Source organism: Mustela lutreola, chromosome 12, assembly GCF_030435805.1.
Source record: "Mustela lutreola isolate mMusLut2 chromosome 12, mMusLut2.pri, whole genome shotgun sequence".
Taxonomy (NCBI): domain Eukaryota; kingdom Metazoa; phylum Chordata; class Mammalia; order Carnivora; family Mustelidae; genus Mustela; species Mustela lutreola.
The window spans coordinates 52,029,296-52,041,863 of record NC_081301.1 but is presented as its reverse complement, the minus strand read 5'-3'; the positions used below and the strand labels follow the sequence as shown (position 1 = coordinate 52,041,863).

At 36.5% G+C, this 12,568-nt stretch overlaps 1 protein-coding gene across 9 annotated transcripts in view; it reads right to left on the bottom strand.

Annotated features, from left to right (window-relative positions):
• BNC2 (basonuclin zinc finger protein 2) overlaps positions 1 to 12,568 on the bottom strand; it is a 431,681-nt gene that overhangs the window by 152,496 nt on the left and 266,617 nt on the right. For 8 of the 9 annotated variants that reach the window (XM_059143441.1, XM_059143448.1, XM_059143449.1 and 5 more), the window contains one exon: positions 5,993 to 6,095. In XM_059143441.1, coding sequence (XP_058999424.1) covers positions 5,993 to 6,095 — 103 coding nt within the window. Of the gene's footprint in view, positions 1 to 5,992; positions 6,096 to 9,439; positions 9,672 to 12,568 lie in introns of those variants that run through there. The other variant, XM_059143446.1, reaches the window with a different exon arrangement.

Here is a 12,568-nt window from a genome sequence, read left to right as displayed (position 1 = left end):
AATAAACTACTTTCACAGATGTTTAGACAATTCATAAGAAGAGCACAGACTGGGACAAAATATAAAGACATGTGACTTTTCATGGGATAAAATGAAAAATTACTGCTTTTGATCCACTCTGTTTAAATCCTTATAAAGTACACCATGCCGCCAACAAAACTGAGGAATTTCTAAACAAAATGCGGAGATCTCGTGACCTTTGACATATTCAGAAAGTTTTTGATTATAGAATTTTTTTGAATATAGAATTTTCAGAACCAATGGCCCTGATTTAAGAACTTAATTATGCAGATTAAGTCTCACTATAATTTTCTTCTAGGTATATGCTTGCCAGTGTTAGCAAATCAAAATACGGGTTCATACAACTGAATCTGCAGATACACGGCCATCCTAAAAATATTCACTGTTTACCTGAAATTCAAATTTAAGGGGGTGTCTTATTTTTCTATTTGGGTGAGGGTCTCTATAAATATCCCTGTTCTGATAAGATGTATTGAGTAAAAAAGCTGAGAAGTCAAATTCAATGATGCTGAGAAAAAAAAAAAAAAAAAAAGAAAAGAAAAATTACTTCCAGTGAATTACAAAAAAGAAAGGTTTGAAATTAATGGATTATATGAATATTAAGTCTTACAGTACATTAAACCGTAAAACTGGTTGGTATATGACACTAAATTAACTTTATACTGCTCACCATTTCCTGTGGCACAGAACTAAGGAACTGAAAGAAACCTGGCACAGTACTTTACATATGATATATGTTTAATAAATATCTATTCACTGCTGATCCAGATGATGCAGGCCAAGCCTGCTCATTTTACGTTAAAAAAATCAGAAGAGTTTGGATTCGGGCAGGAAAGCAGCTGGCTTGATGACCAAATAATTAAAGCAATAATGCAGGACTGTCTTCTTGAATGCACGGAGGTAGTAAAGAGAAATCACATTTATAGAACATAATAAAGGAAAGGTCTCAAGAATTCTGGTGCAACAAGCTTTCTCACAGGCAGACCTGAGCCAAAGAAAGTACCACTAGTGTTACTTTAGATTGCGTGGAAGTAAACGAAAATGCTAGCTTTCATGCAGCTTGTTGGAATGGTGCATCCTTTTGGTTTAAATTAAAGTATTCTATAAAGAAAATAATTTGTACTGAGAAATCTGCTGTGGGCTTCATGAAGCTATATAACATATTCTTTATTCATTAAGCCTCATCTCCTTGCCAAATGCTTGCCAGACATACTAAGAAACAGGAGTTGTTTTTTTTTTTTTTTTCCTTAAAGGTAGTTTTAACAAACAGGCTTTGTTGGAGGTAAAAATCACTGATGTAGTAAAGGAAAAAATTCTATATATATATCACCTTTCTAAAATCTGCCCACCTCTGTTCTCAAATACACAAATCAAATATTCCCCATCCTCAAAGAAAAAAATTTCCAGTTGTCTTGGATTATCACTAAATATTTCCTAAAATCATTTAGAATATAATTTACTTTTTTAAAATCTTTGCTACTTTATTTATCTTAATGGTTTAGAAATAAAGTCTTCATCTAGACTAAAGTCATTACAACCAATTTGCACATAATAGATTTAAAAAATGATTTAGTACCATAGTTCTCAACCTTTGTACCATGCTCCAGTTTTTCACAAAGGCACTTCTCATTAAAAGCAAGCACGCCCCCCTACCACCCTCCCTCCTTCCAACACACCACTACTGGGTATTCACTGGTTACATGCTATTTTCTTCTCTCTCTCTCTCTCTCTTTTTTTTTTAAGATTTTATTTATTTATTTGAGAAACATAACAGAGAGAAAGAGATAGAAAGCACATGAGCAGTGGGGATGGGCAGAGGGAGAAAGAGAAGCAGACTTCCTGCTGAGCCTGGAGCCCCATGAGGGACTCGATCCCAGGACCCTGAGATCATGACCTGAGCTGAAGGCAGATGCTTAACTGAATGAGCCACCCAGGTGCCCCCTTGCTATTTTCTAAGACTATGTAAAATCTTTGCCTGAAGCTTTAATTCCACGAATGGCTGAATTACTACTCTAGTATGGTGGGAAAGGGTCAAGATACAACAGACTAAATTTCTATGAACATAAACATTATGTCACCAGGAAATAAGTCCACTGCTGCTTTTATCCTGGTATCTTATTTTGGCACTTTTAAACCAAGAAAAATTAAAACTTGTAGGAATTTTAATTTCTTTCAAGACACACTCTATATTTTAGGTGATGAAGGAAAAACACAGAAAAGATCATGCAAACAGAGGAGAAAAAGAAATATAGTTGTTAAATGAATTAGCTGGCAGGATGCTAGAGTCCTTTATCCAAGAACTCTGAACAGAAATTTATAAAATTAGAAAGTCTGGCTTATTACATACTGTAGGTATGGAAATCCTATACCAAAAAAAGCTTATTTTGAAATAAATTCAATAAAGCCCTGCTTTCTATTAATCAAAGTGAAAGAGCTAAAATTCATTCATGGGAGAAAGAACAGGAAATCCTTTATTAATTCAGTAGGAAATACCTATTGGTAGTAGAAGCTGTTTTGGGTTTTCTCCCCCTCTAGACTCAATGGTGCTAAAGATTTCAAGGAAGTAATTTGTGAAAAGCAGATGGCCCAGTGCATAATTTCAAAATCTAAGTGTTACAGTATGATGAATTAATCACTCACTCTCTTTAATTTTTTAAAACATCTTTCTCAAGATTGTTGCAAAGTAGCTAATGTCAACAATTCAAGCAGGTTGGAGAAGCAATCTGTAAAGCTATGGAATTGTGTGTGTGTGTGTGTGCACGTGTGTGTGTGTGATATAATGACCCATGAAATTCAACATCTTACAAAGAAACTGAAGATGCTTCTATCAAAAGAGATATAGGGACATATTCATTCAAAAGACGCCACAAAATTTCTAAACATTTTTCTTTTTATAAAGAACACTTTATTCTGACATTTGGTTATTTTTTTTGGCAGCAACTTTTATTATTATTATTAATTATTTGAGATAGAGTGGGAGAGTTTGTGCATAGGAGTGGGAGAGGAACAAAGAGAAGAAGAGAGAGAATCCTAAGCAGGCTCCTCACCCAGAGCAGAGCCCCAGGCAGGACTCGGTCTCATGACCTGAGCCAAAATCAAGAGTTGGACGCTGAGCCACCCATGTGCCTCACAACAGCAACAACAACAACAACAAATATATATATATATATACACACACACACATATACATATGCATATATTTATTATAATATAATAACACGTGGAGTATGTTTAGTGATATGATGAAACAATTCTATGAGATGTATTCTCAGTAGTCTCACTGCTGTTCCATCTACATTAAGAGACACACTAAAAAAAAAAACCTCATTTCCTCCTTGCCCCACACACAGGATACCATAACATGTAAGGCAGCCAGGAAAACTGCTATACTTCACCTCTGAGTAGAAATAACTAGAGATATGATTTCAGGGTTTTCTGTGCAGGAGGAGAGAATGAAGCAACTAGTTGAAATGCCAAGGGCAAAAAGAGTGGGTGCTCTCAGCCCATTGCCAACTCAAAAGCCGGAAGCAAATCCCTGTCATATTTGTCCTAATGAATGGGGGAAGAGTGGGGTTTGTCCATCTGTGTGTACATACTTGGAGTTGTTGACCAATATACATGAGGGGGAGAAGAGAGGTCAAGGTAATAGTGGTGAAAAAGTTAGATTTGTGAAACCCTATAATTAATATCCCAGAGACACAGGACTTCTAATGACATGGTAGGAAAAGCACAGGCTGATGTACCAGAAATGCCCTATTCAAGTTTGGTGAAAAATCACATCCCTCAGAAAGTCTTAGAAACAACCATTGGCTAGAAATAGTTTATTTTGTTCGAGAAAGAAGAAATACTTTTCTCCCCCCATCCCCCACCACCAATTAAAATGCTAATGTAATATGTACGTGGAAGTTGGACATGTAATTCAAACTGGTGACACAGTCAACTTTCATACTCACAAGGCTACCACAGTACACAGATGACAGTAACACAGATGGCTTTGGAAAAACATGAGTGAATGAATGAAAAGTCCTTTGTTTAATTGACTGACTCACTTTTATTGCTTACCCATTGTTCAGTTGCTTACTTTTAACATACAATTATTTATTTGAAAGGCTTCATACACTTTACCTTTAATTCTCACAATAATCCTGCCAAGTACGTAATATTCATCCTGTGTTACAGATAAGAAACCTAGGCTGCAGAGATGCTGAACTCTGGGCCATTGAGGTTGCAGAGCCAGGATGTGAACCATCACTGCCTCAGCACATAACCTCTGGTACATATCACCTAGTAAAGCCAACACTTATTCAGGTAAACAAGGATATTTGGAAGTGTTACGGGCTGGATTATGCCCCCGACCCAATATATACCTTGAAGCCTTAACCCCTGGTACTTTAAAAGGTGACTATATTTGAAGATGGAGCCTTTAAAGAGGCTGGTTAAGTTAAAATGAGACCACTAGAGTGGGCCCTAATCCAGTTTGATTAGTGTCCTTAGAATAAGAAGAAATCTGAAAGCACAGAGATGCCAGGGGTGCCTGCCCACAAAGGAAAGACCATTTGAGGACGTAACAAGAGGGCAGCCGTCAGCAAGCCAGGAAATCAGAATGAAACCACCCTGATTGTGGACTTCCAGCCTCTGGAACCGTGGGAAAATAAATTTCTGATTTAAGCCAGCCGGTCGTGGTATTCTGTTATGGCAGTCCTAGGAAATGACTATAGGAAGAGAAAAGAAATCACAGTAACACACACAGACTGCAAAAGGAACAGCAGCTCATCTGCTGTTTCAAATCAGACTGAGCTGCAGATTTTGCCCTTGTTAATGAAACAGGAAAGAGTTCCGTCCCTGAAGGCACTGAAGAAATGGTGGCCCTGCCTGCCAGACACACTCCTTCCAGAGTCTTCCCCTCCTATCACCCTCTCCACCTCTTCTCTCTTGCACACAGAAACATGGCTGAAATGTCCCCACAATGCCAACACACACACCTGAACAAGCAAGGTACATGATAAATTAAAAGCATTTCAAGGCACAGCCCAGTGTTGTACCTCAGATCTTCCTAGAATAACATGATATTTATAAAAATACAACCCACTGGATATTTGGCACAGCTTGGGAATGAAGAATGTGTCCACTGAAGAGCCAATACCCCAGGCTGTCAAAAAAAATCTTAAGCCAAAATTTCTTTCATAAACATTACCTATCTTTTAAAATTCTACATCCTAGGAAGTAAAGAAAATGTCTGCTTTTTTCTAAGTCTCTTTTTGCCTAACGTAAGAAACATAAGCTACACAGAAGAAGATATTAACTGCTCAGTCAAGGCACACTGATGGGACGGGCTCTGTGCATCTTGCAAAAAGCTGCCAACACTTCCAGCCATGGCCCTGGGTCACCCTCGCCCCAACACATACCTACGCAGAGCTCCCACTCCAACACCAGCCACCTCCAATCCTGATGCACACTGAAAGGGGGTATTTACAGATTATTTTCTCAGATACCAGCCAAATAATGTTCCCGTTCACTCTCTCACCCACCTTGGACCATACAAAATTTAACATCTGGGAGAATAAACGTAGCCTCAAGCGCATATGACAAGGGTGAGCAGTCATCGATGAATTCTCCTCAAGCAAAGAGGGTTTGCCAGCTTCCCTCTGAGGTCCGGGCCCTGAAAGGCCAACTGTGGTATGTTTGAGTTTCCATCAGGCCTGGTACTTACTGGCTGCTGCTGTGTTCAGTCAGAACCCCACGGCCCAACTGTCCTATAAACATCGCACCCTTCTGCTAAGAGCTGCTCTGCTCGCCTAGCCTTGCTCCTTGGAGCCGAGAATATGCTGTTGGAGAGCTGCAGCCTGAATGTTAACGAACACTCAGAGCACAGCTGACCCCTCTCTCCTCCCAGGCAGGGACTGCTCAGAAAAAATACGCACATTCACATGAACCTAACAAGAACAGGAAGAAAAGTCCAGATTTTCCTCACCATGTGCCACCCAGCCATGTTTACACTGATCGCAAGTCCTCAGGTTAATCTTCCCCGGCTGAAAACATTCACACGTGCAGTTTACCAGTGTGCAACGGATGGCCTGGAAAAGAAAGGAGGAGAAAAAGCATCAGCATCGGTTCAAAGGTACCGAGTTTCTTCAGCATTTTAATAAATAACATCCACTTCTATTTTTAAAGGCTTCATGTTGGTAGCAGCTTGAAGAGTTTTAAAAATAAATTCAGATACCATCAAAACCTCTTACCAAAAAATGTGAAAAAACAAAGCTCATTCACTAACAGAACGTTTTGTGTCATTCATATTTAACCTTTACATTAGAAACGTAGACGAAACAGAATAAGATTTAAAAAATTACATATTTTACAAGATGCTTGATTTGTAAAGCTAGGGATCCCAAACAGAAAAAAATATTGCTGCTACTATATATTCCCACTTAAGTTTATCCACTAAGCAATAATGCAGAAAAATACATTCTAATAAAATAATGCTCAGGTGAAATGTTGGTGAACGTAAAACATGACATACAAATACTATTATTAGAAGATTACTCTTCTGCTGAGTTTCACTTAAATGCTTTCTTAATCTATCAGATACACTTCAAAAGACACTCTTGTCATCCCAATAAAATCTAGCATAGTTCTGGTATTATTTATCTACTCCCCAATTCCTTGTTTTTTCTCCTTTTTGATTTATTAATTTCATTTTCATTCTTGTTTTAAAAAAATATAAAACAACCTTCCTTTTACTTTATTTATTTTTTTTAAAGTAGGCTCCATGCCCAGCATGGAGCCCAAAGTAGGCCTTGAACTCACAACCCTGAGATCAAGATCTGAATTGAAATCAAGAGTCGGAGGCTTAACCAACTGAGCCACCCAGGTGCCCCCTTTTCTTGTACTTTAATGGCGATGTAAAAAAATAAGTTTAGAATAGGAAATGCCATTTATGTAAACATCTTATATCTGTAACAATCCAACTCTTTCTTAGAAAACTGGAAAACACACTAAATAATCTTTCATTTCTTTACAGGTACTTTAAAAAATCATCTCACCAGTTTACATTATAAAGTGAATCCATAGAAAATTAGCATAAATGAAGTGTAACTTTTTATGGAGAAAAACCTATGCTTAAAACTTGCTAAAGCTGACCTATGCTCCTAGACTACAGTTAATAAATTTATCTCATACATTTAGTTCTAATTTGCATGGAAATTCTGAAGACAGAAGGAATTTATTCTGATCATTCACAGATTAACAATCTACTGTAACTACCAGAACTGCCAGGAAAAGATCTCTCTACAGCTTTAGATGCAGTCAATGCTTACTGATTTGGGGCGGTGGGGGCCAGGGGTGGTTATTGGAGGATAGGCATGGAACTACCTGAAATTGCAGTTCTGTAACTGAAAGCTATGCTCACTTACACAGCTTCCAGATAATCCTATTCCTGGAACCATCTGGATTTTTACATAAACTGTCTCACTTGTAACAGACAGTATTTTAGATATTGTTAACACAGTTGGGCCAAATTTCATTTACACAGAATTAAGACTGGACGGGGTTTTACTGTTCCCTATGCTTTGCATCAGGCAAGTCCGAAGTATTTCTCTTTTCACTAATGAACATTAAATCTCTAGGTCCCAGTGCGGTTTGCAGTGAGTCCTCACTACAGACTCCTTTCTTAGTTCACCTCTACCTCTCATTTGCTGCTCCATTACCACTAGGGAAACATGCAACTGTATAATGTGCCTGACATTTCAGGGTCTGTCTTCCAGTGTCAACAGTCCAATTACATATTAGCTAGATTATAAAACTTTCTGCTGTATCCATTGGTGATTGGAAGAATTAGTAATAAGAATAGGGATACCAAAGGAAATAAATGCTGACTAAGCAAGAATAACATATGCATTTGTAGGTTGTAGGGGGGAAATATTTCTCCCGAAATTTCTTATTTCCACTTCAACAGTTTACTGACTGAGCAATATATCAGAACATAACACGCTAGAAAGAGCTTATTTAAATATCACATTCATTAGTTAATGAACTCACAACTTGATTATAATATGGTCCAAAAACCCAAACCCAAACAAAACAGTTTAGAAAGCAGTGTTTCCACTAAAAACAAGGTACTTTACAAACTATCTAATTATAAATTCAGATACAGCAACAACATTGACATTAAAATATTCATGTAATCTGAATTGCAATAACACAAGCTTTCATAACTCCAAAAAAAAAAAAAAAATCACCTCTGCTTTACCAAAATTTAAAAAATTCCCAATAAAAAGAGATGATTTCTCAAGGACTATGTGTCAACTCCAGCACAAAAGACGTACATACTTTCAGTTATTAATTTGATAACATTTAATTATTTTACAAAAATAGGCTAATTTTACATTGTGTTTAAAGCATACTTTTCTCAATTTTAACTATACCTATACTCACAACAGAACAAATTAAGAGACTGTAGATTTACTTTATTTTTTTATGTATAATTATTTATTCACTGGTTGACTCACATTCATGCATTTACTCTGAACTACACTATGCTTCAAATATTTTCTCTACTTAAATAACTTTATACCTCTGGCACATTAGGGAATTAAACTTTTCAGATCATCATCTTTTTTATGAATTCTACTCTTCTTGTACCTAAACACACAAACATTGGAACACCTCAACTCTTTTTGTATATAAACACTTACACACTGGAATATCCATTTTGTATTTCCATGAATTCCAGAAGGTCTGTTTGTTTTAAATTCAGATTTTTATAGACTACAATTGTTCCTTAAGGGAATTATATATATTTAAACAATATGGTCTAAATAAATATTTTGAGTAAGAGACTATTGTGGCTTCAAAGGAAGTTTTATTCTAAATAACATTTTTGAAACAGCATAAAACTCTGACATACTATTTATTCACAACAAAACAGAACCAATGTGATCACTTGCCAACTCACCCACACTTAAAGAAAATAAATTATCATAAAATTATCAAAGTCAGTTAAGCCTCAAAAGTGTACATGTTTTACAAGGAGACAGCTGGGAAAAGTAGAAATGGATAAGCTTTCATTTTTTGTAAGCACATTCACTTCTTCCTTCATTCAGCCAACATAGAAGTTCCTCCCACTCACTGCTGGGCACTCTCAACTACAGGAAACCCAGAGATGAGGAGGAAGTGGCATAAAGGGGATACCAGGAAAAGAACAGACAGTTTAGTCAGACTGCCCTCCCCCCGATATTTGCAGGGATTCTCATGCAGGTCTAGCTGTCTGGCGTTATCAGCCCCTCCGTGCCTCGTCAAGAGTGCTCGGTAATTCTTTGCTCAATTCTGACCTGATCAGCATTGCCAAATCCTCCAGAACAGTAACGGTAATGAATTTTTTAAAATCCGCAACTTATTAAAAGTAATTATTCCTTCTGCTTACCTTTACCATGGATTTCTTGAAAGAAAAATCCATGCACTCAACACCCACTTCTTTTACTTCTGCACTACCACCTACATTTTAATTTTGCAATCTGGATTCTGCCCGACACGTTTCTGAAACTTTCTCCCAAAGGAATAGTCTCATTAATTTTGGTCCCTTTTTCTAATCTCCTGGTCTTCCCAGACCTCGATGCAGCTTAAGGTACGCTCTCTTTCATTCCTGGGCTGTAGAGACCAACTATCCTCATTTTTCTGGCAACAACGTCTCTCTCTCTTTCCACTGTAAATAAATACAGGTGTTTCCCACGCCAGGCTCTCATTTTTTAATTTGGCAATTTTATCCCCTCCTACAGCTTCAAATATTATCACTACGCAAAAACCCTCATTTTGGAGCCAAGTACTGCGGTACGTGGCAGGAAACGAATGGCAGAGTCCCTGAGCTTAGGGCCCTGACAGTGTTTGTGGGCAGTGGGTGTAGAGAAATGACCCTAAAAGAACAGAAGGAAGCCCTCAAATGGTCTGGAGAAACACCATCTCTCCCTTTTTCTCTTCTCTGTCTTTTTTTCTTCCAAAGGCAGGATTTTAAAATTTATAACAGTAACCTATTACCCATTTTCATTAATAATAGCTAGATTTACTGGATATTTGCCATTTTCCACTCACTATGTTAAATATTTTATAAACATTAGCTCTCTTAATCGCCAGAAAATACCATGAGGTTAGTACTATTACTACCTTTATTTCACAAATGAGGAAAATGAGGTGGAGATAATTCAGTACCCAGCCTAAAGACACTGAACTAATAAAGTTACAGGAATCAAACACAAACTCTCCATTGGACTGAGAATTTTAACTGTAATCCCATTTACAGTCAGACAATCATGGGGCAGAGCCCCTCAACCTGCCCACCATTCAACTCCTGCTGTACATGGTTAACTCATGCTCATCTTCCAGATTTCAACTCCAATATTTATTGCCATGCCCCAGGGTAGCTGCCTTCATCTCCTGGTCAAGTTCCCCATTAGTTTCCCTGTTTCACAAGGGGTCTTTCCGTCATAGCACATACCATGCCTGTGAACATTTATCTGTAACTTATCTTTATCTATTATCTATTATATGTACATATATTAATACATCTGTGTGATTATTTGATTAATGTCTGTCTTCCCCGATAGAATTTAAGCTCCATGAGGGCAGGACAACACATTTGTTCAGCTTACAATATATACTGGCAAATAACAGGTACTCAAAAGGCACTTGAAGAAGTACATGATCCTCTGAGCCTCCTACCTCATCTCTCACAGTAGCAATAATAACACAAGAGAGTCAAAAGACTTAAAATAATGACTATAAAGCACATAGCAGTGTGCCTAGTTATGGGAAAAGCTCAATAAATGGAAACCATTTATGACCCAAGAAACTTTCCACATATTATATTTAAATTTCCCCCCTTATGATTCTTCCCAATGTACTATTTTCCTAACACTTTATAAAATGTCTAATACATACGTAGTCTTAATGAATAAATGACACTTTGAGTAAATGACACTTAATGAGTAAATGACACTTTGACACACATGATGTTATATTATTCAGACCACAATCCTCTAAGATAGGTAAGACAGGGATTAGTATTTGTTTTTTAATATTAAGGTTTGGAAATGTTTATATGGATATTACACAGCTCTGAAATGCTAGAGTGGATTTCCCCAATTATTAACCACTTTATTTCCATTCTCTATAGAGAAAGGAAGAAAAGACAAAATTAAACCAGTGAATTATAAATAGGGATATCCGAAAGTATATCTAAAATAACGTAAGTCAATTAAGAATAAAAATATTTAATCAAGGTTCAGTCAGTAATACTTTTATATTTCAATATTAAATAAGAGTGCATTTGAAAGTGTTCTGGATGAGTTCCAAAGTCCTATTCAAATAAGATTCTGTTATCACTAAAACTGAAGTCTCTTTAGCTTTATTATAGTCATACTTGGCTTGAACTCTGCAAGTATATGTGAACTGCACATCAATCTTCTCACTAAATGACATTTCCCAGGAAAACACAATTGTGGCTTCAGCTAATATTTAGTGCACCTCACAAAAGAACTATAAAGAAGTCTCATTAATAAATCTATTAGCTGTTTCTTGTCTGGGAACACTTATACAAGTTACATATTAATACAAAATAACAAAAACCAAAATAAGGCCACAGGGCAATTAGAAACATAAAACATACATTCTGAAGGAGTAATCATAGAAAGGAAACAAAAAATGAAAAATTTAAATTCTAGGTTTGCCTTTCCCTAAGAAAAACTATTTGCCAGGAGCTCACTTTAAGTGTTTATTAACCCTGGCTGAATCTCCCATATATAATTAAAAATGTTTATTAAATTGCTTTCCCCTTGTTCATTTTTGGGAAGGATACCAAGACTTATAACTTAGACTATGAAATTGTACTTGAACCATTTTTAAAGGTTTAATAGAGAAGTACCCCATCTACATTAAAACTGAATTAGAGCATCCACTCTGTCTCAACAGTTTCTTCTGTAAACTTTGGTGGTAGATTCTAGGTGTATACATTAACTGTGATGGTTCTAAGTGACAAAGCTCAGCTTTTTTATTTTTAGCAAGAAAAAGTTTCTTAATAAATTGAATTTTCTACTTTGGAAGTCACATGTAGATATCGTAAATATGTAAAATTGGTCAACCTTCCACAAGGGTACAAAATAGTCTATGTTATAATGAATTCTCATTAAGTCATCGCTACATATGTTATTCATCTCCAAACACAGACATAAGTCCTAAAGGGAAAGATATACATGGTGTCAGAGATCAAATGAACCATTTTATTGGGTAGGAAAATTGTCCTTGAAATACTTTGGTCTTACAAAAAAATAAATAAATAAAAATCTGGAAAAGAAAATCATCTGTTAATGAATCTGGAAGCTAAGTATTCCAGTACTGTCACAAGGTTACACTGTAGTAATTACAAAGTAACAGTTACCAAGCATTATGGATGAAGAGAATGGCCAAAGAGGCACACAGAGATTAATGGGGCTTCCACACATTTTTATACCTTGTTTATAAAAACCTAAGACAGTACTTCAAAAACACTGTCATGAAGATTCTA